The sequence below is a fragment of the Enhydra lutris genome, unplaced genomic scaffold, assembly GCF_002288905.1.
Source record: "Enhydra lutris kenyoni isolate GAN:26980312 unplaced genomic scaffold, ASM228890v2 scaffoldscaffold1, whole genome shotgun sequence".
NCBI classification, from domain to species: Eukaryota; Metazoa; Chordata; class Mammalia; order Carnivora; family Mustelidae; genus Enhydra; species Enhydra lutris.
The window spans coordinates 3,372,626-3,396,072 of record NW_019154085.1 but is presented as its reverse complement, the minus strand read 5'-3'; the positions used below and the strand labels follow the sequence as shown (position 1 = coordinate 3,396,072).

The following is a 23,447-nucleotide window of genomic DNA, read 5'->3' as shown; positions in this document are numbered from 1 at the left end:
TTAGCTTCCGTGTCACACCGCGCGTCACGTCACCGCGACGTACTTACAACTTTAAATCCGGACTTTCTGACCTGCTCTGCCCGTCCGACCCCCCTTCCTGCGCCCCCACCCGGTGGCAACCGCGCATCGTCTTCCGGGTCCTCGCGGACCGCAGCGGACTTCGGGGCCGCAGCGCGAGGCACGTCCCAGCCTCTCCCCGCGGGGCGCCCTGGCAGTCGGACACGCGTCCTTGGGCAGCGACCGCGCCTGCTGCTGTCTCACACCAACGTTAAAGGAAGCAAAGGGAAAATTAACTCTTACTGGTAAAAACGGGGGTTCCTCCAAAGTCTTCCCCTTCACAGAGCATCACTCAAGTCCAAGAATGCAGCCCTAAAACCCCGCAGGTCACGCACGGGTCGAGGAAGTTTGAGGCAAAACCCGCAGTCGAGGGGCCCCTCCCCCACGACCGGCGCCTCGCGCGGAGACTGCCGGGACCGCGGCGCGCCCGACGGCCTCAGGGGCAGCGAGGCCCGGAAGCCCTGGGGTCCGGGGGCGGCTCCCGGGAGCCCCGCGGGCCTGCGCCGGCCGCGCCCCACCCCCGGCTGCGGGAGCTTCGCGCCGGCTGCTCCTCGGCCGCGGGAAGGCGGGGTCTCGGCCTTTCCCGCCTGCGGGCCCCGCCGCCCCCTCGTCTCTCGGGCCTCGCGGGGTTTCTGCTGCCAACGGCCCAGCCTGCCCGCCGCGGCCCGCGCCACCGCCCTGGTCCCGGGGCGGGATGCGGCGGCACCCGGGGCGCTGGTGGCTGCTCCTGTGGCTGCCGCCGCTGTCCGCCCCGCCCGCAGGCGCCGTGCGCGGAGAGGAGGCGGCGGCCGCGCTCTCAGGTAACAGGGCCGGGGGGCGGGCGGGCGGGCGCGGGCTCCCGGCTTCCGGCTCTCGCGCGGCCGGCGCCCGGCAGCTGCTCCGCCCGCGCCCGGCGTCGTCGTGGGGGGGGGGGGGGCCGGCGGGCGCTGCCTCGTTCCTCCGGGCTCACCCCAGGGCGCAACCGGTACCCGCGCCAGGCCCAGCCCCGCTCCCCGCCTGCTCGGGCTCCCTGGTATCTCGGGCGGCACCTGGGCTTTAAAAAAAAAAAAAAAAGATTTTATTTACTTATTGGACAGAGAGAGACAGACCGAGATCACAAGCAGGCAGAGCGGTAGGCGGGGTCGGGGAGGAGGCGCCCCGCCGAGCAGAGAGCCCGACGCGGGGCTCGATCCCGGGACCCTGAGACCATGGCCTGAGCCACCCGGGCGCCCCGCACCTGCACGTTTTCCTGGTTTTAGCAGAAGCAAAACGGCGGAGCTCCGAGTCTCGCCGGGTTCCCCCGTCGGTCGAAGCAGCGGCCGCGGCGCGGACGTGCGGTGGTTCGTGTGCGGCCCCGCAGCTGCCCGGCCCCGGCTGCCGTCCCCGCGCGGCCCCAGAAGGCGCGTGGCTCGCGGCGGAAACGTCCGTGCTTCTCCTGGGGCGGTTGCTGTGGACCCGGGCCAAGCGGGCGACGGCTTTGTCTTCCGGGTGAGGCCGGGGCTCCTCCGCGGACGGGCTCTGTGGCCTGGAGCGGGACCCGCGGCCGGTCCCGCGTGACCCGATGCTGCGTGTCCCGCGGCGTCGCTGCGAGGTCAGCGCGCGGTGGGACGCGGGCACGAGGGACGGTGGCTGCTGGGGCGCCGCCGCGGTCCCCTGCGGGGGGTGCTCCCGGGATCCCGCGCGGAGGGGCAGCTGCTGCTCACAACGCGCAGAGCATCGTTCCGCCCCCTCCCCCACCCCCGCACAACGTCCTTTAAAGGTTTCCTGGAGCTGTTGTCCACCAGCTTCTCATCTCATCGGCCACCTCTGTTTGCAGGGAGCAACCAAGCCTGGTCTTGCAGGCTGGACAGAGGACCTCCTCCTGCGAGGTCGGGGTTCTTTGTCTAAGGATGGAGATGACGGCTGGATTCTGCCGGAGCTGCCAACCCCTGGGACTGTTGCAGTGACTTCCACTTTGGGCGACCGCTCTGTACCGGTGGTCATCGAACACTCAGTTGTTGAGTGTTCACGAAGTGTCAGCAGTGTTAAAAGTGCTCTGAGTGCATTATCCTGTCCAATGCCTGTAATAGTCCTCTGAGAGCAAGTACCGTTAGATACCCATTTTATAGATGGGGAAAGGCAGGCTTAGTAGTAAGAAATGTAACCATTCTACACGGATCAACAGATAAATCACAGACGTGTCCAAGACGGAGGGTTTCTGAGCATGGCAGCAGCCAGAAACTTCTAAGTAGGCCCGGATCAACATCCAGAACCTTCACTTCTAGACTTTCCTTCCATGCCCCCATCCACTCGTAGAATTACCTTGGTCCGGGCCCATAGTCTTTATCGACCGTCGTTTTCTCATCATACGATAAAGTTGTTCCATTGTGGAATGATTTCCAGCATTTTCTTCCACCTTTTTATTTCCTTCTGTGAACCCAGTATTTCTCATGTTTGTGTTACAACATTTGGTGTTAACTATGACTTCCTTTGTTTGATTAGCCAGAGAGCTACGTAAATGCATGTCAGAACTACTGTTCTGCCCAAGACATGCAGGAGGTACACTGAGTTGATAAAAATTCTAGCGCAGAGCCAAGAAAAATGGCAACTTATGAAGCCTTATAGCAACTCTTGCCATTCCAGATACGCTTTATATGGGACAGGCTGTGGAGCATCCTGGATCCTGTGGTGTGCTGGTGACACCACTTTGGAACCCTTGGACTAGACTAGATCTAAGGAACATTGCTGCTGTAAAAGTGATTTTATGAACTGAGATCAAACAGCTGGGACTTCCTTTCATAATAGGGCCCATTTATAACATGAGAAGCTTGGATTAGATGATACTTTATTGTTGTAAAATTCTCTTCAATGCACACACACCCTTCCATAAAACAGAGAACATCCAGAGCCAGGCTAGCTTTCTGTCACCCTATTTGGAGGAAGGTCAGAGGCAAGTGACAGGAGAGGCAGGTAGTTGGCTGGCTGAACATTACTCATGGTTTGCAGCCCAGGTTGAGGACCCTTGAAACCATGTGTTGTCTTATGATGTAGTTCAGGCCACCGTGTTGAGTTCCCAGGCTTGAACTATGTAGTGATAGGCCATTTGAAACCACAACTTTCAAATTCATCTAAGGAGAAGAAAAATCAGTCCTTGAAGTTAAAATCGGCCTGAATGTGCATCAGTATGTGCTAATTTCAGATTCATTTTCTATGCACATTCTTGGAGAAACAAAAATCAAGATTTATAGTCAATTCTGGTTAAACTAGGGTTAATAGAATAGAGAAGTTACCTTCTAACTTTGGTGCTCCATGCTAACTCCTTTGAAAATGTGAATCTACAAATAATACCCAGAAAAATCCTTCCTTTGAGCTTTCAGGAGCTAAGGTTTGTTGGTTTTTGCTTTTTGTTTTTATTTTTTTCCCTCTTCTTGTCCCAAAAGAAAAGCAGTAATAGGCCAAATGGAGAAAATGGCTCTCTAATTTAATAAGTGATTTTATTATTCTGTTATAGTTTCATCTGAAGATATTTTCTTCCCATATGAGGGCCATATGAAGGTTAAATTTTTAGAAGGAACATTGCTGAAGTATTTTTATGTTGGAAGTTGTTTAAGATCTGCTGAGATTTGAGGAGTGTTTGTGCTTTTTATTTTTAGCATATTCTATAAGTAGGCTTAAGTACTACCTGCCTTTTTCTGAAGTTTTGAATATTTTTACTTTATGTATGACTAAATTCTTTAACTTAAATATGTCCTTTTACATTTAGGAAAACTAATAAATGACAAAAGCTGTACAAAGTAGTAATTTTAAATGTAATTTATTAAAGCGGGTGATAACCCATCTGTCCCTTTTTTATATAAGCTATATAGTCTTAAATTAGATTAATTGAATATTTATAAATTGAGTACTATTTAAAATGAACTAAGGAATCTCGCTGGGTAAGGTCACCCTGACTCAAATTCTTTGGTAATGTAAATAATTATGCTTTGTCTTAGCAGTCTGGGCGCAACTGTCCAGAAAGTCAGAAGTCAGTTTTATTGCAGAATCGAGAGAACCTTTTGAGGACTGCAGGGAGTTGCAGAAGGTGATGATCATGTCATGGCTGCGACGCAGCCTTGCTGGGGGTAGGCGTAGGAAGGATGGCATTCAGGGTTGGCCCTGCAGATCTTTCTCTAGATCTGGGATCAGGTTTGAGGCCGTGAATACCTGGGTTGTGGGGCACCTTCTAGGGGTGGAAACATACTCAGCCTCAGGTGGAAGCAGTAGCTGTCCCTGGGCAGGTATTGTTCTCGTCTGATCAAATGAATGATTATTATTACATTTTTCTGAATCCCTAGAAATTCCCTTTTGTTTTCTGAATTGTACTGTGAGAGCATTTTGTTGGTATCATTGTGATATCTTTGGGTTTGCCTACATCTGCCTCTAGGAAGTTCCATCTTGACAGAATGAACCAGCAAAGACTGAGGCCCCGTGAATAAATGACGCCCGCAGACAGCAGGCAGCTTCCCAGACTTCGGGGCTCGAGCAGCTGTATAGGTTTCAGATAAGCAGTCCCGTTGCTGCATCTTCTGTTCCCTCCCTCAGGTGGAGATGGAGGAAGTAAAAACTGAATAGTAAAATGTCTCTAGAAGAAGCCTAGATAAACAGTGTTGATTGTCACAGTTACTGCTTTATGCTTAGCCCAGCTAGCCTATGGCTTAAGGTTTACACGAACTGCCATGAAGCTGGATTTGTGGTTTCTTGTAGCTGTTTCTAGTTCCTTAGATGTTTAGGGGCTCTTAAGTGAACTGAATGAAGTTCATCTCTGAAGAGAGTTAGTAATAATGAGGGTAGCCAGAGGACACCATGAAATGCTAACACCGTCTGTTATGTCTCATGTGTTGTGTAAATTTGACATCAGCTTCACCTCAAAAGCCAGAGGCCACTCTGGAGAATTCCAGGGGAGCACCTCACAACATGCCTTTAGTAGTGTTTCAGTGGGTATCCATACCAGAGCAACCTACCTCTGTCTGTACTTTGCTTAATCCTGTAGAGGACTGAGGAGAAATTCAGAGCAAGTTACTTTCATCTAACTGGGAGGTCCCTTTTGCAGGATACACTGATGTGCTATATATGAGTAAAACAAAACCAAGCTTCTTGTTTCTTGCTTCTCTCTGTTCTTCTCTATCCGGGAAGGATAAAGAAGGTCCCTAGCCCAAGGGATCGTAAGGATTACAGCTTTCAACCCTGTAGTTAAGGTATATTGATGATGAGGTGGGGTGAGGGGGAGATGTAGCCTGTGGGTTCCGTGGGTGGGATGTGACCCAGGCTGGATGGGGTGTCTGATTACATCAGGTTGCTTCAAGGGGAAGGCCAGAGTGCACCTCCTTTTATGGTGCTGACTGGTACCGGGCAGCCTTTTACAAAGATTGGCCAGGCTTTCATTGTCTCTGCTACGCACGCCCAAATGACCCACCAACACTCTCAAATTACAACCTACGTACAAAAGGCAGATATTTAAAGGCTGGGGATCCGGTAATGAACATGCTGTCCCTAACTTTATGGAGAGACAGAGTATAAACTAACAATAGTATGAGGAAAAATAAAGCAGAGTGAGAAGAAAGTGGGTGAAAGGGGTTGGAGTGTGCCATTTTAGACAGTGGGGTCTGAGAAGGCCTTCCTGAGGTGACGTTTGGGCAAACCTCAGTTATCAGGAGACGCTCTGCCAGAAGCTGCGGAGAGCAGATTGCAGGTCAAGGACTCAGCAAGTAGGGAAACTCGAGGCAGGAGTGTCTCAGCATCTTGAGCGCGGGAGGGCTGGTGTGGCCTGAGCAGCTGAGAGAAGGGAGAAGAGGAGAGAACGTCAGAGGTACTAGGTCCTTGGAAGGGAGGGTGGATTTTGTGGTTGCAGCCTGAAGTCATCGGTTTTCAGCAGGTAAATGATGTGCTCTGATTGATGATGTTAAATGATCTATATGCCAGTGGAGAATGGCCTGCAGGGGAACGTCACGGCGTGGTGCTGGAAGCACGGAAACCAGGCTGTACAGTAATCAAGTGCAAGGAGACTGGCTTGGATGACAGAGAAGCATTTACTTCTGAATTCAAATTACCGCACTGTTTTACACCATCTTGCTCGTAAGAGTTACAGACGTCGCATGATTTAGGAGATGGTCTTAGGACCAAGTAGAAAAAAACTCATTGGAGGGCAGTGTTTGTTTGCAAAGTTCAGGTCCCAGAAAGAGGCTATTCCCTCAAACCGCTAACAAGAGCAGTAGTTCCCTGTTCTTACGGGGCTGATTCCTTGAAGCAGCAGGGCTCACCAGCAGAGGCAATGCAAGCGGCAGCCCTGGCGTCACCCTTAAGCGCCTAACAGGGGCGCCTGGGTGGCTCAGTGGTTAAGCCTCTGCCTTCGGCTCAGGTCATGGTCTCAGGGTCCTGGGATCGAGCCCCACATCGGGCTCTCTACTGGGCGGGGAGCCTGCTTCCCCCCACCACCTCTCTGTCTACTTGTGATCTCTCTCTGTCAAATAAAATAAATAAAATCTTTAAAAAAGAAAAGAAAAGAAAAGCGCCTAACATTGGGCACAAGTGTGGTATTAGGAGAAAGCCTGAAGAGAGAGCTGGCTGGAAGTCAGTGTTTGTACAGTGGTCTGGGGCTGCTGCGGTCTGGACCTGGGGCATCCCCACCCTTCCCCTTTTCTGTTGGAATGCACTCCCTTTCCAACAATAGGCAGGGATTCCCCTCTTTTATTGAGGACCCCCGGTGTAAAGTTGTCAGCTCTTGCCACCTGGTTTAGCCCTGTTCTGCTCAGAGACACCACAGGAGACCCTGGAGAGGCACAACGAGGGACACCAGAAGGCCGGTCCACAGCCCTCCTTCCAGTCCTACCTCTGCTTCCACTACCTGGAGGCTTGTAATGTGCTTTCGCTGCTCAGGTGCTCCCGGGTTCTACACTGCCTCTGACATGGTCTTTTCTACAGCTGGCTGCGGCCCTTGGATGGCCAGGAGTGCCCTCTCCCTGCATAGGCTGTGGCCAGGAGTCCTTTGCATCTCAGATATACCCGAGAATTCGCCTCAGCATGGGGTGCTTTGTGTTGGTCACACTGGTTCTGCATTCTCCTTTTGGTCTTGTTTATAAACAGGCCATGCTGGGGGAAGCGTTTTTAATTTTTCGTATCCTCTATGCAGAGGGCCTCTGGACCTTCCTTCACGTGCCTCTTTGAGACCTGTCTCGTAGACTCTTGTGTTTGCATCTCAGATTCTCAAACTCAGCAAATTTGTTCATATATTTAAAAACATATGCATTTCCTCACCATGTTAAGAGTAAAGATTAAATGATTTGACAGTGTCCCGATGGAAAATACTGGATTCTCTTGTGACTTTCGTGTGGTCACATGGGTGGGCACTCTCTGCATCTTCTCCCCAAGTCTGTCTGCACTTTCTCGAGCAGAATGCTTAGGACGCTTCTAGCAGGCCGTGGACCTGTGTGGACTCATTCGGTATTATTCCTGAAGTGGACGAAATTGTGACTAGTTACTAGTTACTCTGTCCTTGCTCATCTTCGCTGTAGCGGGTTGTGCTGGCACTTCCCTTGAAGGAGATGGGGGATGGGCATAAGGTCCCTTTCTCTGTGTGCCTACAGCGTTTGTTCTCTGTTTCCTGTTGACAGAGCCGGTGATGTCACCTTATCCTGGATCCAGAAGAATTTAGGATTTTCATCTCGGTTCACTTTATTTGTTTTCCCCGCAGAAAGTGGTTTATTGCTTTTAGAACAAAATATGCTTTCAGAACTTTTGTTCTGAAGAAAAACAGAACTTGAAAACTTCTCTAAAACATGATTTTGTCAGCTGATGGAAGTAGGCTCTTCAGCATAGAACATTTCCCACTTGCAACTGTGTGAGGCCAGAGCTGTCAGACTGGAAAAGGCGAACCCTTAGAACTGGGGCTTTTTGGGGTGCCTGGGTGGCTCAGTGGGTTAAAGCCTCTGCCTTCAGCTCAGGTCATGATCCCAGGGTCCTGGGATCGAGCCCCACATCGGGCTCTGCTCAGCGGGGAGCCTCCTTCCCCCTCTTTCTCTGCCTGCCTCTCTGCCTACTTGTGATCTCTGTCTGTCAAATAAATAAATAAAATCTTAAAAAAAAAGAAAAAAAGAACTGGGGCTTTTGTGCTTGTGGCTGCTGTACTGAGTGTCAGGTCTGACTTCCTTGCCCAGACGCCTGCAGAGCTCCTCCTCAGCACCCACTCACACTCTCCCTCACCACCCTGCTCCTCACAGTCCTGTAGGGGATTACATATGGGAGACGTGACTTGGAGTGGTTGGATGGAACAGCCTGGCTGGTACCCAACTAATCCAGGCAGGGAAGAATAGTTAGGTGGCCTCAGATGCCCCTTCCACAGCCGAATTCTCCACTTTTGGACACCCTGTCCTCCCCAGTGATAGGTCCTGGGGCCAAAGCCATTATTTGTAGGAGAGCAGGAGGTGAGTGCCCCACTCCCTCACAGGCATCTCTGTGGTAGATGACTACCTGTTTAGGTGTGTTTGTTAGGTGTTGCCTGTGGGCAGGCCGGGCGCCAAGCTACTTTGGGGGCAACACAGGCCAGGATTGGCTTGTGAGAACCTGGCACTATCCAAGGAGAGCTCAAGGGCCCAGGGCCCGGTGCTGCCACTTCAGACCCTAGTCTGGCTGGGGGGTCAGCACGCCTGGTGTAGACCAAGTGGGGGCTCCCAGTAAGCACAGATGTCTGAGACAGGAAAACAAGCCTGCCAGCTTGTGGCAACCCTGACCGTGATCCCCAAGGGCAGATCTTGGCCTCCAACCCTGACTGAGGAATAAAAAGCATCTCACCTCATTTTAAATTCTGGCACAGAGGCAGCCACAGAATAAAAACCCCATTACTTAATAATTTTCTTATGCTATTTACCCTCTCTGATAAAGCACCTGTCTCTCCTCCTCTGTATACTATGGTATATGGTGTTGTGTTACACATTATTTAATGTTACATATAGTACACAAATGCGTATGTTTATACACACGGACACACATATGTATCTACTTCTGTCTCCAGATTTCTCCTGTGCTGCAGACCCGTCCGTCTTCACATAGTCCCACAACCAGAACTTAGTTATGTCCCAGACTGAACTCATCCCCCTTTCCCTGCACGAGCTTACATCTTCAATGGTGTTCCGTATTGGCGTGAAGAGCCTTGCCATCTCTCCACTTAACAGAACTGTCCTTTCTTGTGCTGCCTTATCTAATGACTCTCCAGAGCCTGTTGGTGCCCGGTCATGAGTGGTCTTTAATCTGTTCGTTCTCCCTCCTACCCAGCTCTGTCCTTGCTTAGGTTGCTGTAGTAACCTCCTTGGTGGTTCTTCTGCTTTGAGTCTTCTTCACCTCTAAAATTGCACGTTGCTTAGAGAATGCTTTTTCTAAAACACAACTGAGTGCCTGTTGTTTCCCTGGTAAAACTGGTTATTCTCTGTTTGTTTGTCCTTCCCTCCCCTGCTCAGTGTCTGGAAGCTGACGTCTGTGGGCTGTATCACTGGGGCTGCTTCAAAGGCCCTTTGGTTCCCATTGTGTTTGGCCAGTGAGAGGCCCTGCTAGGAGGGCAGGAGACAGAGGCTGACGTAGTGCTCCCTTCGTCCCACCATCCCACGTTCTGTCAGGGATTGCATCCCATTAGACTGTCCTCCTGGCTTGAGAAGCTCCAGTAACATCAAGCCCTACCTTTGCCATTTCAGGCCTAGGGATGTTACAGGCTTTCTGCTGTCATTGATGTCTAGGAAGTTCCCAGTGCCTTAGCTCACGGTGTTAATGCCTTAACTCTGCCCCAGCCTCCTGAACTCTTCCGTTTAACCCTGGGGAGTGTCAGCAGTTTCCTGCTGAGACTTTGATGCTTACCTAAAAGGGCTTCAGTGCTCTGCATTCAACGCGCTGTCTGTACTCCTTGAAGTGGTGGCCACTGTTTGCTTCTCCCTGCAGATGTTGGAAGGCCCCCGTGTATTCCCCGTACGCCATCCTCGGTGAATGACTAAACCGCTTCCGTGATTTCCCTCATCTCTTGCCGCCCTCTGACCTGTCTTCTCTGTCTCGCTGCCTCCGGCTCCCCCTTCAGTGCTCTCTCACATTTCCCCCTTTCTAGGAAGCTGCCCCCAATTCTTACCCTCTGCTCCAAGACTGAAGTACCTGTTCTCTGTGTTCCTACAGTACCTTCCATATATCGTAAGAGAATTGACACGGGACTGTAATTTTTTTGTCTGTCTCCTGTGGGCTGGAAAGACTGAGGGACGGTAACTACCATGTAGAAAAATTCATTGGTTAGAGAATGTAAAAACAGCATTATTCTTGTGAAGAAAAAGAAAAAAAAGATTCTGGGAAATAAAATATTTTAGGAAGTACTTCTCTTTTCCGTCTCTCAGTTCTAAGGTGTAAAGCTCTGAAGGAAATGGATTTTATTACAACATCTGATTCGGACTGTTACTGCTACAATCGAAATTCCCAAATGGAGTGGAAATATATGTGGTCAACTATGCAGGTAAGAGCCTACATTTAAATCATGTCTTAGGAACTGAGAATTAAAATGTTCTAGTTCAAGAATAAAAAATAGCTTTTGTATGGCATAGAGCAGCGTATCAGTACGAAAGCTGACTCGGGAATCACATAGAGTGACCCAAGGGAAAGGGGCATGTGGAAGGGAACATTAACTCTTCATGCTTTTTATCAGCCCTTCTCCAAACCATTCCAAAGAAATATGGTATCCAAGCGAGCACAGTGTGCTCACTGTTCAGACACAACTCAAGACAACACCCTCTCTCCTACTTTCCAAAATAATTTCTATCCCAAGCCCTTCTCTGATCCCAGGGATGGCCAAGATAATAGTTAATCTCAGTAGCCTAGTACTTCCCTTCATTCAGCACTTAACATATTTATTAAACACTTGCTAAGGGCTAGGAACTATTACTGGCTCTTAGGATACATCAGTATCGTAGGATCCTAAAACAGATCCCTGTTCCTATGATTTTTAGACTCCTAGGGGTAGGAGGTAGAGAAGAAAATTATAAAACGAGTAAGTGCCATGAAAACAGAAAATGTAGAGTAAGGGAGGTGGAATGAGGGAGGTGGGGAGTAAGTTACAGTATAAAAAGAGTGGTCAGGGTAGTTCTTGTTGAGAAGGTGATATTTGAGAAAGATGTTAATGAAGTTCATGAGTTACCAAGATACTATACGAAGAGAGCATATTCTACGCTGAGGGAAAAGATAGGACAGCGTATCAGAAGGCACAGGATGTTTATTTGTGCCATTACTGATGATACACACCACTTTGATCACCTGGTTAAGGTGGTCTCTGGAAATTTACAATTTTACCACTATAAAGTGACCATTTTGCCCTTTTAGTAAATGAGTATTTTGAGGAGGTAATTTGAAACTATGTAGATGTCCTTTTCCTCTCTCATCAGGTTTTCACTTCCTAGTTTTATCATCCATTGATGATCCTTGCATGAATCAGTTATCATCATGATGTTTATCAAATGGTCATTTTCTAATTCCACGATTCTTTCCACATCCATCAGTGCTCTTCAGTAAGGAAGAGGTTTTCCTCCTCCAGTTTGTTTGTATCCACACAGTGTCACAATTGCCCATTCATCCAGTGGATTATAGTCCGTTACCTCATTATTTACTCTGACGTTCACATCGTCCTAGATTTGGCCAGTAAGAGCACCTTTAAGATGGCTCATGTGTCCTTTTATTTTGTGCCTATCATTTGAGCATCTTCTGGTAAAAAAGATGTTCCAGGCTTATTTTATAATTTCTTCAGCCCGACGCTGGAATCATACATTTTTTTCAAGGAGCATTCAGCGTTGGGTGTATTTATTAGTGCTGGGATACCATTGTCATATGTGTACATACAGAAACATACACACCCATACACCTGTGGACGTTCTATTTCTGTCTCTCCATCTGTTGAAAAACACGAGTTCTGGTATCTTCCATACTACTGGGTTCGTTCTCATCTCCTTGCCATATTTGTAACTTTTTTCTCTGATGGGGGGAAACTAGTTTTCATTATTCTCAATATATTGATTTATTTGTCTAATGCTAGAATAGTAATTTATTTGTCAGTATTTGTTTAGAGTGTGTTTTACCTCTAGTGTGAGAGTGTATAGTTTAAATACTGTGCTCCAGAATCACTTAGGTTAACTCATTCCCACACACCTCCTTTAATATGATTATATTATTCATTTGAAATATATTTTGTTTTATTTGTTGCCATTTCCATTTGAAATATATTTGTTTTTATTGTTTTCAGGTTTTTTCCCTATCTTAGTTGATCTTATTAACATGTATTAGTAGGGATGGAATTAATATGGTTTTAAATTGCAATTCTATGCAGAAGTATTCTCAGAGAAGTGTCAGTCCCCCTCATTCCTCTACCTATTCCTATCTAGCCCTTGTGGGTAGCAGTCTTACTAGGTTCTGTATGTTTCCTGTGTTACTTTCTGAAAAAGTAAGCAGTGGTGCGTGTTTATAGACAGTGCTAAGGAGTGAGTTTAGCTGGAGGACCAATAGCTGAGCCTGGGTTAGTCTTACACATAGGGAGGAGGAAGGAGCCAACAGAGGAGAGAGAGAAGGAGCACTGCACAAAGAAGGTGTTAAAAGGAGAAGGGAGTGATGAGCAGTGCTAAATGCTGTTCATGGATCAAATGTGGTGACTGAGAATGAATTGGCTGTAACAACGTGAAGGCTGCTGGTGACCTTGTCAGGGACAGCCTTTTGGGCATGAAACACTCCATGACTGAAGAGGGTTAAAGAGAGAATTGGAGGAAAAGAACTGAAGACTGCAGGTATGGGTACCTTTTTAAGAGAATTTGATTGCACTGGGAAGCAAAGGGATGGTTGGAGGGGAAAGTGAGTCAATAGAAGGCTCCCCCCCACCCACCATGGGAAAAGTATCAACATGTTTGTATGCTAATAGTGATGTAGGAAAGATGTTAAGGTTTGAAGCCAATGGCCAAGAAAGAATTCTTGAGACATTTTTGGTACAAAAGGTGATTTCATTAAAGCTGGGGACAGGACCCATGGGCAGAAAGAGCTACACTGGGGTCACGAGGAGTGGCCCATTATATTCTCTTAAGTTGGGAGGGGATTAGGGACAGCGTAAGTCTCTAAGGAATTTTGGAAGCAAGGTTTCCAGAACCTTGAGGGGGCTAGCTGTTGTTGGGAAAAAGTCATTTATTACTGCCTAATGAAACCTTAGTTATCAGACCCTTCAGTTGTATATTGGTGGGTCATATGCTTGGGGGATGATTGCTGACATGTATCTTGGAGAGATAAAGATTAAGGAAGTTTCCAAAGGAATTTTTGTGTGTAAAGTAGACTTACAGGATCTGGGTGTTGGGTTAAGATTGCCTTTTGCCCTTAGCAAAGTATTAACATCCAGGCAGCTTAGTTTCTAGAGGAATGTCATTCTGCCTGTTTCAAGGACTTAACCAGTGGGCTATAGGTAGTAAGGAAATTTAATTTTTCTTTTGTCTTTGTTTCCCACATCAGTAGGATGGTCCAATAGAAAGGGCAGGACTATTGGTATGATGTCCTTGAGTAGACAAAGGATACTCTAAAGGATACCTTTGAATCTCCTTTAAATCTCCTCTCTGGCAGAAAGTTCCTCCCCATAGGCAGGAAGCAGAGCACGTCCCTGCAGGTACTCACTGCTGGTTGGGTAATGGGTTGGGAGCCTGTTGACTTCGTCTTCTTCCATTTTCAGCCAAGAGTGAGGGTGAGGAGGAGGTGTTGGTGTTGAGAAGGGAAAAGCTATGACATCTTTGTTGAAGAGAGTAGAGAGTAGATAGGAATGTGTGGTATGATCACCTGTAGCTTTACGTCCCATTTCAGGCTCACACTCGGGCTTGAAGTCAGACTGCTGTGTGTTTATCTGGTGCCATTTGGTGGTACAAATCCAAGCGTGAAATGGTTGGAGGGTTGGATTTTGCAGGTAGGGCTGACAAAGCAAGAGCGGTGCGAAGGAGGCGGGTACATGCAAGGGAATGATTTTATAATGATTGACCTTGGAATTTAGCTGGAAAGGAAGGGGTGAGGAGCAGGGGGAAAATGCTTGATGTGTGGTGAGGTCAAGGCTTCCTGGGGTCAAGGTCCTATAAGGGGCTTACTGGAAAGGTAGGAGTTGGTGGTCAGCCAGTGGGATGCATAAAACAACCTATAGAGGGTCTGTAGTTTGGTGATGACAGGGTCCAGGGTGTGGCCGTGGGAGGGATGAGCTGAGGCCCGGCAGAGGGCAAGAGTACAAGAGGGGAGGAGTTCAAGATGCAGAGAGTCAGAGCATAGGAAGGAGTTTGGTGTGTGTACTATGTGTATTGAATCCCCGAGAAGTATGACAGGAAATAGAGAGCAGTAGTGAGCCAGGAGCTGAAGTCCAAGAGAAAGGAGGTAGGTAGCGGCTTATATCACCTAAGGCCGGAGACTGAGAGCTGGTGATCTCCCTCTTCTTTTCCGGCTCACCTTACTCTTGGACAAAGAAGAGTATGAGTAGAGAGGGACAGACAAAGGCAGCGGCACAGTTGTCGTTTAATGATCACTGGCTGGATTGTCAGTGGCTGCTTGGTGCTGTAGCAGGTGCTTTGTTGTGAGACTTGACTAGGACCCGTGGTTGGATTCTTCTTCAGGAGGCGCGGGGAGAGAAGCCTGAATTGCACATGCACAGCTGATCCAGAAGAAGTGCTTTTCCTCAAACACAGTACACAGTGGTAGAGCTAGAAACCCCTTTATAGACCAAGTAGTTTGCCACCTGTTGCTTTCTGCCATCCTTTTTCACATGTCCCTTGGCCACAACAACTTGCTAGAAGAGGGAGTTAAATCACCTACAACCCAGGGGAAGAAACGTCCACCTCGCAAAGTCTCTGTGCTCCAGTATGTTCGAACTAAACACGGATCTGCAGGTCCATCACTGGGATCCCCGGAATTGTGTACATCTGACTGTCCGTTCTTCACTCTGTTATCTCAGGCTCTCTTCACTCCTCTGCTCATGATTTGAAGGAGCTTATGAGAAGGAGCTTATGTGTTTATGGATTTGTTTGTTCTTATTTTATAGGTGAAAATTAACAGTTCAGGCCTGCTCAGTATTGAATATATCACAGAAAGACATAATTGTCAATATCCAGAAACCATTCTATCTTTTATCAAGTGTATGATTCATAATTTTTGGACACCAAAGGAGTCTAATGAAATAACCATAATCATCAATCCATATGGAGAGACCATGTGCTTCTCTGTGAAACCTGTCAAGAAGATATTTGTCTATACAATTAGTGTGACTCGAAACAGTAAGTCTCTTTTCTGATTTTCTGGATTTTGTTTTTCTGGAGTGACATTCCAATAAATTGAGTTTTCTCTTCTTTCACTAACTACATTGACGTAAAACCTTTGTCGTGTGTGTCTTTTTTACTCCAGTTGTGGATTTCAAACTCTTCCTTGTGTTTGTGGCAGGCGTTTTCCTCTTCTTTTATGCAAAGACGTTGAGTCAGTAAGTATCCATTTTACTTTCTTAATTTTGTCAATTATCTTTTATCCTTTTAAAAAGAGGATAGCACAATTTTGACCCCATGCTAAATATTTCCACACTAGCTTGTAGTTCCTGCTGTAGTTTTACAAACAATAGATCTGAAGATAGTGCTTGAAAGACCTTTAAAAACTGAGTAACAGCACACGGGATATGTATGTGTATATTTCGGAGTGCTTTTACTTGTATTATTTTGTATTATGTATTAATATACATTTAAAAATCTGATCTTCGGGGCGCCTGGGTGGCTCACTGGGTTAATGCCTCTGCCTTTGGCTCAGGTCATGATCCCAAGGTTCTGGGATCGAGCCCCACATCGGGCTCTCTGCTCAGCAGGGAGCCTGCTTCCTCCTCTCTCTCTGCCTGCTTCTCTGCCTACTTGTGATCTCTGTCAAATAAATAAATAAAATCTTAAAATAAATAAATAAATAAATAAATAAAAATCTGATCCTCTTAACAATTGCGTCAGCGCTGTATTGTTCTAATTTCATAGATGAGAAGGCCAGCATTCACCATCACATGACAGCTCTTGCTAGGGCTGAGATTTCTACTCGGGTTTTCTGATGCCAGATGCCTTGCTCTCTCTGTTAGAGTCAAGCTGCCTCCAAGATTTGTGGCTCTGATACAGAAGTTGAATTTAACAAGTGTCTGACTCTTGGAGAAACATAACCTGATATTTTGCGTATTACCACTTCTCTCATGAAAGAGGAGTCTTTTTCCGATAACATTTTACTTCTTAGCCTGCTCTTCTCAATAGTGTTCATCTTTCTCGTAGTATAATTAAGTGTGTTTAATGTAATCTGTGGCCTTTAGAACCCAATGTCAGTCAGTTAACTCAGAGAGACTGGGCTGCAAGCCTGAGTCCTCCAGCTGGCAGATGCTCACTTGGGGAAGGTCTTTAATTTGTTGGTGCCTTTGTTTTCTCCTCTGTGAAATTGAGACCTGGCTAGCCACCTCACGGGGCTGTTGTGAATGCATGCACAGCTCACAGACCAGCGTCTGCTACATGGGAGGTGCTCAGTAATTCTTGCATCAGATTCTAAACATAGAAGGTAACTTAGACGTTTTGTTTTGAGTTAGTGGCAAGCTATTTACCATAAATTTTAAGTACAGACTTCATTTTTTAAGAGTATAGGATATAATTAAAGGTACCATCTGAGTTTTTCTTCTTAGTATTCTTAGTATCAGGTTAAACATGGCTTTAATACTGAAAGTCCTGCTTAACATTTAAATGGCTTTTATCTGCTTGTCTTGACAGAAGTCCTATTTTCTATTACTCTTCTGGGACCGTGCTAGGTGTTCTAATGACATTAGTCTTTGTCCTGCTGCTGGTGAAAAGGTTTATTCCTAAGGTAGGCATACTGTGTATAAATGAATAGAAGAGGGAAACCATGATCTCATAGACATGAAAAATTGATCAAAGTTAATTCACATTGACTGTGACAGTTCCTAATTAAAACTGTGTTTCTACATTGTATAAACTGACTTGAAAAGGTATCTTTCTCTAGAGTTTCCGTTTGTATTTGTTACTATATATACCATAAAGTAAGTATTAAGTTTTGGTGATAATTTTTTTGAGACCTTTTTACTTTTAGGTAATAAATTTTTCTTATGAGTGGCAGGGGGCTGACCTGTGCTGAGTAGAAATCTGTCTTGTCTTAGCAGAGCTGAGGGAGGCTGTGATGCTGAACGATCAAGGCCTTGAATAGCTGCGTTGCTATATCTGGGGATTTTCTTCATTATTATTAGTTCCCAGAACACCTTTCATGAAAGAATGCTTTGTACTTAGTTGAGGATAAATAGTAGTTCATGATGATAACGTTGCAGATACTCTCTTTAAAGCTTGTAACACCGGCATTATTTCGAGATAAATTTCTTCTTTAAAATAGTGCTTTTCCAGTGTCCCGAGGATGCTGTTGAAATGTAGACTCTGACTCCTAGTCTGCCAGGGGGCCTGAGAGTCTGCGTTCCAGCAGGCTCCTGGGTGGTGCTGATGCTGCTGGTTCATGGACCATAACTTCAACAAGACTCTAGAGAGTATCTCAAATTGACATCAGTGCAATTTGATGTAGAAGTTTCTAATAGAAAGGGTTGATTTGTTTACTCCTATTTTTGTGAGAGTGAATGAACCAAAAACTGTCATTTATTTTCTTCCGCACACAGTACAGCACCTTTTGGGCTCTAATGGTCGGTTGTTGGTTTGCTTCAGTTTATGCTGTGTGCGGATGGATGGAGGACCTCAAGTGGCTGTGGCATGAAAACAGAGTATATGTATTAGGTAGGTAATTTTTCAAAAGTATGTTCTATTGGGGCGCCTGGGTGGCTCAGTGGGTTAAGCCGCTGCCTTCGGCTCAGGTCATGATCTCAGGGTCCTGGGATCGAGTCCTGCATCGGGCTCTCTGCTCAGCGGGGAGCCTGCTTCCCTCTCTCTCTCTCTCTCTGCCTGCCTCTCCGTCTACTTGTGATCTCTCTCTATCAAATAAATAAATAAAAATCTTTAAAAAATCTGTTAAAAGTATGTTCTATTGTTGGTAAAGCTGAAAAGTACAACTGGAGTCCTTCTTTGGAAATACATTTCTTTCCAGAGTCTAAATTTTCCTTTTGAACTAAGGAAAAGTGCTGTTAAAAGTATTTTTAAATTTTATTCCCACAGTTGATGATTTCAGTTCAATAGATCTCATTTTAGACTGTTTTTTTCCCTATGACATCTTTCTTAGTTTTCTGTACTAATGATCAAAAGAGCAAAAAAAAAAAAAAAAAAAAATGTTTGTCTCTTTTGACTGCTTGTATGCCATTGAATTGTGTTTAAGCTCTAGCTAGATCTAACTTGTAATGAAAAAATTTCTCTGAAATGTGGCTCTTTCCTTTTCTTCATGTATTCAGCATGAAAGGTGAGAAATTCTAAATATAAATGACTACTGAAAACTTGAATTTTCAGAAACAGAGAGGCTATTAGGAAACCACTTGTTTTTATTTCATGTAACCAAAACCAAACAGCTTTTTAAAATTATTTATTTGTTCTACTTGGGAAATCATGGAGAATGGGAGGATCAGTTTTCTCCTAACCCCTTAGCACCAAATTTTTCACATAAGTCCACCCACCCAAAACAAAAGCAATCAATTTTTTGTTTTAATTGAATATTTTGTCTTTAGCTAACGTTCCTTTTTTTGATAAAGTATTTTTTAAGATTTATTTATTCATTTATTTGAGAGAGAAAGAGTATGTGCATGGGTGCAGGGAGATGGGCAGAGGCAGGAGAAAAATCCTTAAGCAGACTCTGAGCATGTAGCTGGCCAGGGGACTCAGCTGTGGGGTTCCATCTCAGGACCCTGAGATCACGTCCTGAGCCAAAATCAAGTCACCCGCTTAAACAACTGAGCCACCCAGGAGTTCCAATGATAAAGTTTGTTATATATATATATATAAAACTAGCCTGTATTCTTTTTTCTTTTTTTTTTTAAGATTTTATTTATTTATTTGACAGACAGAGATCACAAGTAGGCAGAGAGGCAGGCAGAGAGAGGGGGAGGCAGGCTCCCCACTGAGCAGAGAGCCCGATGTGGGTTTGATTCCAGAACACTGGGATCATGACCTGAGCCGAAGGCAGAGGCCTAACACACTGAGCCACCCAGGTGCGCCCACCCCCCATGATAAAGTATTTTTAAAGTAGATTATAGATATCATGGTATGTCCCCCTGACTAGTTCAGTAAGCATCTCTGAAAAACAATATTTTCCTCTGTAGTTAAATAACAATTAAATTTAAAAAATAATAATTACATAAATTACTCAGGTCATGTTTAGATTTCCTAAGTGCCCTTGATGGTTGGTTGTGTAAGGGGAGATATAGTCCAGAACCATATTTTGCATCTGCGATGTCTCGTAAGTCTTTTGAAATCCGTAACAATTCCTTTTTTCATCATAGTGATATGCTGACGAGACCAATCTACTTGTCTTACAGAGTGTCCCACTTTCTGGATTTCTCTCATTACTCCTTTGTGGTGTAATTTAACTTGCTCCTCTCTCCCCTTTATGAACTGGAAAGTCGATCTTGAGGCTTGCTTAGGTATGAGTGAAACACATAGTGGGATACACGAGAAATGCACGTTTCAGTCGGATCCCAGTAGGAGATGCGGACTGTCTCATCGTCCCACCATTGTTAGTGCAGAAACTGAGCACTGTACTGGGGGGTGCAGCGGGGTCCCTCTGTTATAAAATCGTACTTTCCTTTTTTAACTAGAAAGTAAAAATAAAAAATAGAGTTTGTAGCCAGCTGTGACATACGCTGAGGCTTAAATCCTAACCAGAGCAACCATGAGAACATTGGTCCATTGAGACTCTGGACTAAAAAACAGATACATATCGTAATAATTTATTATTGCATATCCTTGATTATTACAAAAGGCAGTGTCACATGGAAGGAGTAACCATCCCTCTATGTGTTTTTCAGTCTTACTTCTTTGGAAAAAGAAATCATAAATATGAAGGCTTTCTGATATGTTCTTAGCTTAAGTCAAGGCTCCGCCAGGATTTTTCATACAGCTTTTCAAGTTCAGATTTTCAAGTTCTTCTGCTTTTTTACAGGCTATGTCCTAATGGTGGGATTTGTCAGCTTTGCTGTTTGTTACAAACACGGGCCCCTTGTCAATGAAAGGAGTGTAAATCTCCTGGCGTGGACACTGCGGCTCCTTTCCCTGGTCCTGATCTACTGCGGGGTCACCGTGCCCCAGTGCTCTTATGCAGTCATGGTCCTCATCCTGTCCTTCAGGAGTCTGCGCTACCCCCTGAAAGCCTTCAGTTATGTGAGGTGGTGCGTATCTTTTTTGCCTTGTAAATTGGACATTTTGAGGTCTGGTTTTATTTATTGTTTTGGTAAGTTTCTTGCTCGTGTCGTATTTCGTCTCATGATTAACTATATTTCATCTGGGGATTTGAGAGAGGAGGAGGCTAGAGAATGTAGTGTCGAATCCCATCTCCATCTCTCATCTTCATTAGTCTTTCAGGGAACTGCCCCCAGTTACTAGGTAATTACAGCTCACCCAGAATTCACTAAAATCAGTGGCAAAATTACTTACACTCTGGGTTGCCTAAAATTTGTACTTTCATTCTACATTTCCTTTCATTAGGGCCCAAGATTGCTTTAAAGGTATTTGTTGTGCTTATGAAATAGAACTAGAAAAATGATTGAAAAGTACTATTTATGCTTAGGACTTTTTTTTAGGTTTTAAGCTAAGGCTTAAGCCCTTTAAAAATACAGAAAGATGAGGGAACTTCACTGCCACAGCTGTATTATGTCTGCCCTTAGTCATCGAGTCCAGACACCTTTTTTTGAGTCGGGTGCACAAACGGAGGGACAGTTTCTCCCCCTGAGGCGTGCTCGTCGAGACAGCAGCTTACAGTTCTGTGTCTTTGAAGTGTTAAGATATACCTGATCAGGGACTACGGCACATAGAGAGGGTTCCCGGGAGTGCCTGAAGAAGAAATTACTAGGCTGAATCTTCATGAATTAAAACAGCGAGGTGAGTAAATGTGGAAAGGACTTTCCTGACAGGGAGATGGCCCGGTCTGGTAGCATCATGAGGCTGGCGAGCGCGGTGGGCATCGGCAACGCTGTGGAGGCATCACAGGCCGTGCTAAGGAGTCTCGTCTGGGTCTGAGGTAGTGGAGGCCAGAAGCCATCATGCATTTCAGTCAGCGCTCTCTGCCTGCTGCTTGGACCAGAGTCATGAATCCAGTGGCTTTGGGCTGGAACCGAGGGGGCGATGCTGAGCAGGGGTCAGGCGCTGGGGCGCGCCTGAGGACTGTGGGAAGTTCTACAGTGCAGCCTCCTCAGAAAGGGGGCAGTCACTACTCAGCTTGAGCTGACTGTTGCCATGAAGGAGTACGGGCCCTGCCTTGCCAGATCTTCTGTTTTTTGTTTTTTAGAAAAGCTGGGAATATGGATTTGAATGTGAATTCTTATGTTTAAATGTTGGCAACTACTCTGGAAATAAAAATACATTCAGCAGTCAGGATCAAAGCGGAGACCGTGAACCTCCCTGGGTGGCAGGATGTGGCCCAGCTGCCTCTGGCATAGGGGCTGTGTGTAACCGGGAGGCCCCGAGGTAGTGACGTCACAGCCAAGCATGCCAGAGGTGATGAGGGCCTAGAATCAGGCAGTGAGGGAGTTAATAAATATTTATGAGGCCAACCTAGCCGAGAGGAAGGAGACTCTGGTAAGCGGCAGTTTACGGATCTGGGACTGCGTATGTAACCGTGTCACCGTGTTAAGCACGTACCAGTGACAGGACAGGGCCCTCGTGCAGACAACGCTGGCAAGGCCGGAAGGCAGCAGGGCCTGGTCGGAGGGGCTGCTGCTGGCTGCTGCTGCTCCTGGTCCTGCCTCAGAGGCTGACGTGACTGGGATTCCCAGAGGTCCCTCTGCCGGGAGGAGGCTGGCCAGTCCACATTTCCCAGGCCTCCAGCCCTTTGCCAGGCTTGCGGCTTGAGGAACCCAAGACAGAATTTGGGCCTCTTTCCCCTCGAACATCCAGTTGCCACGCCAAGTGTGAAGTGTGTTCTGTTATCTGCATGATGGTCCTGCGCACTTGCACACTCTGTTAACGTAAGCCTAATACGATGTTCTGTGATTTCCTTAGCTTCTCATTTTGCCGGTGAATAATTATGTGAGGAACAACAGGATAAAACAGGAACATACGGGTTAACTAACAAACCAGAGAAATGATACCTTGATTTGTACAGTAGTTTAGTTTTACAAAGAGCTGTTTGAATATGCCCTAGTGTAGGGTCGCTACTCTCTCAGTCATCCTTGTTGAAGTCTCACTAGAGGCCACTCACTGTGCTAAGCCCTTTACACAGAATACCTCATTTCATCCCCACAGTGACCTGTGAGGTCGACGTTACTGCTTTCACTTTGTTCTTATGTGCAAAGCGAGGCTCAGAGTGGCTAAGGAATTGCTTCTGTTGACTCTGGGGATAAACCTCAAAGCCAGAGTCGTGCCCTAGTCTTCTGCTCAGAGGCCAGAGGTTTTCCTCGAGGGAGACCGGACTGGTATTCAGAAAAAGAGAAGGAATAATGTCAGCCGTGCCCTGATCTGACCCTTCACCACCACACAGTCTTCAAAAGTTTAAAGGTTTTTCAGGTCCCAACCCTCAAGTGGATATCTGTTTAAACCACCTCCTGATAATTCTTATACTCATCCAGATTTGGGACTCTCTGGTTAAATTAAATTTTAAAGCACCCAAGAATATTTTTATTTGCTTATTTTTTTAAATTATTAAGCTACCCAAGAATATTTTAAAAAACTCATTGTTAAATGTAACAGATGCGTTAAAACGTTATCATCTTGCCATTTTTATGAGATTCTTCCCTTTAGGACTTTCCTGATTGGAAAAAAAAAATTCCAGTCATGAGCCCCTCAGCATATGGCAAGGGAGGAGTTATTATAAATTATCGTACGTAAATGATCCTTGTACAATATTTATTCCTCCTCTCTAGGATTAGTCAGGATCTCCACCACTAGGTGGAGGCGATATCCCACAGATCCTCCCTTCTCTTTTTTGGGTCTATGCGTTAAGGGGTCATTGATTCTACCAGGTCTCCTTAAAAGGGCATCTCAGAGAATTGCTTCCATTAGTGCCTACAAGAGTGAGCGGACCAAGCATAAAAGAGCAGACTTTTCATGGTCTGCTTGTGCAGTTAAGTCACTGAGATGAAAAATACAATTAATATGTCTGTCAGAAATTGAGCCTCAAATTCCTAGAAATGTAATTCAGGACGGTCCAGGAGGAGAGGAAATGCCGAGCGAGGCCCAGCTGTGCATGCTCTGTGTGCCGCGGTCACGGTAAGAGCCCTGAGCTCCAGTGTCCTAGCAAGGAAGTCAGGT

General features: G+C 46.1%; 1 protein-coding gene across 3 annotated transcripts in view; it reads left to right on the top strand.

The window, feature by feature from the left end:
- Positions 1–615: 615 nt before the first annotated feature.
- Positions 616–23,447, top strand: part of LOC111151880 (nuclear envelope integral membrane protein 2) — a 30,838-nt gene continuing 8,006 nt past the window's right edge. For 2 of the 3 annotated variants that reach the window (XR_002640891.1, XM_022510124.1), the window contains exons 1-7: positions 616–857; positions 10,410–10,525; positions 15,095–15,326; positions 15,454–15,526; positions 16,821–16,914; positions 17,726–17,840; positions 20,146–20,371. Coding sequence is in view for 2 of the 3 variants with exons in the window: in XM_022510124.1 (XP_022365832.1) it covers positions 752–857; positions 10,410–10,525; positions 15,095–15,326; positions 15,454–15,526; positions 16,821–16,914; positions 17,726–17,840; positions 20,146–20,371 (962 nt within the window). In the remaining variant the exon portion in view is untranslated. Of the gene's footprint in view, positions 858–6,540; positions 6,938–10,409; positions 10,526–15,094; positions 15,327–15,453; positions 15,527–16,820; positions 16,915–17,725; positions 17,841–20,145; positions 22,794–23,447 lie in introns of those variants that run through there. The other variant, XM_022510242.1, reaches the window with a different exon arrangement.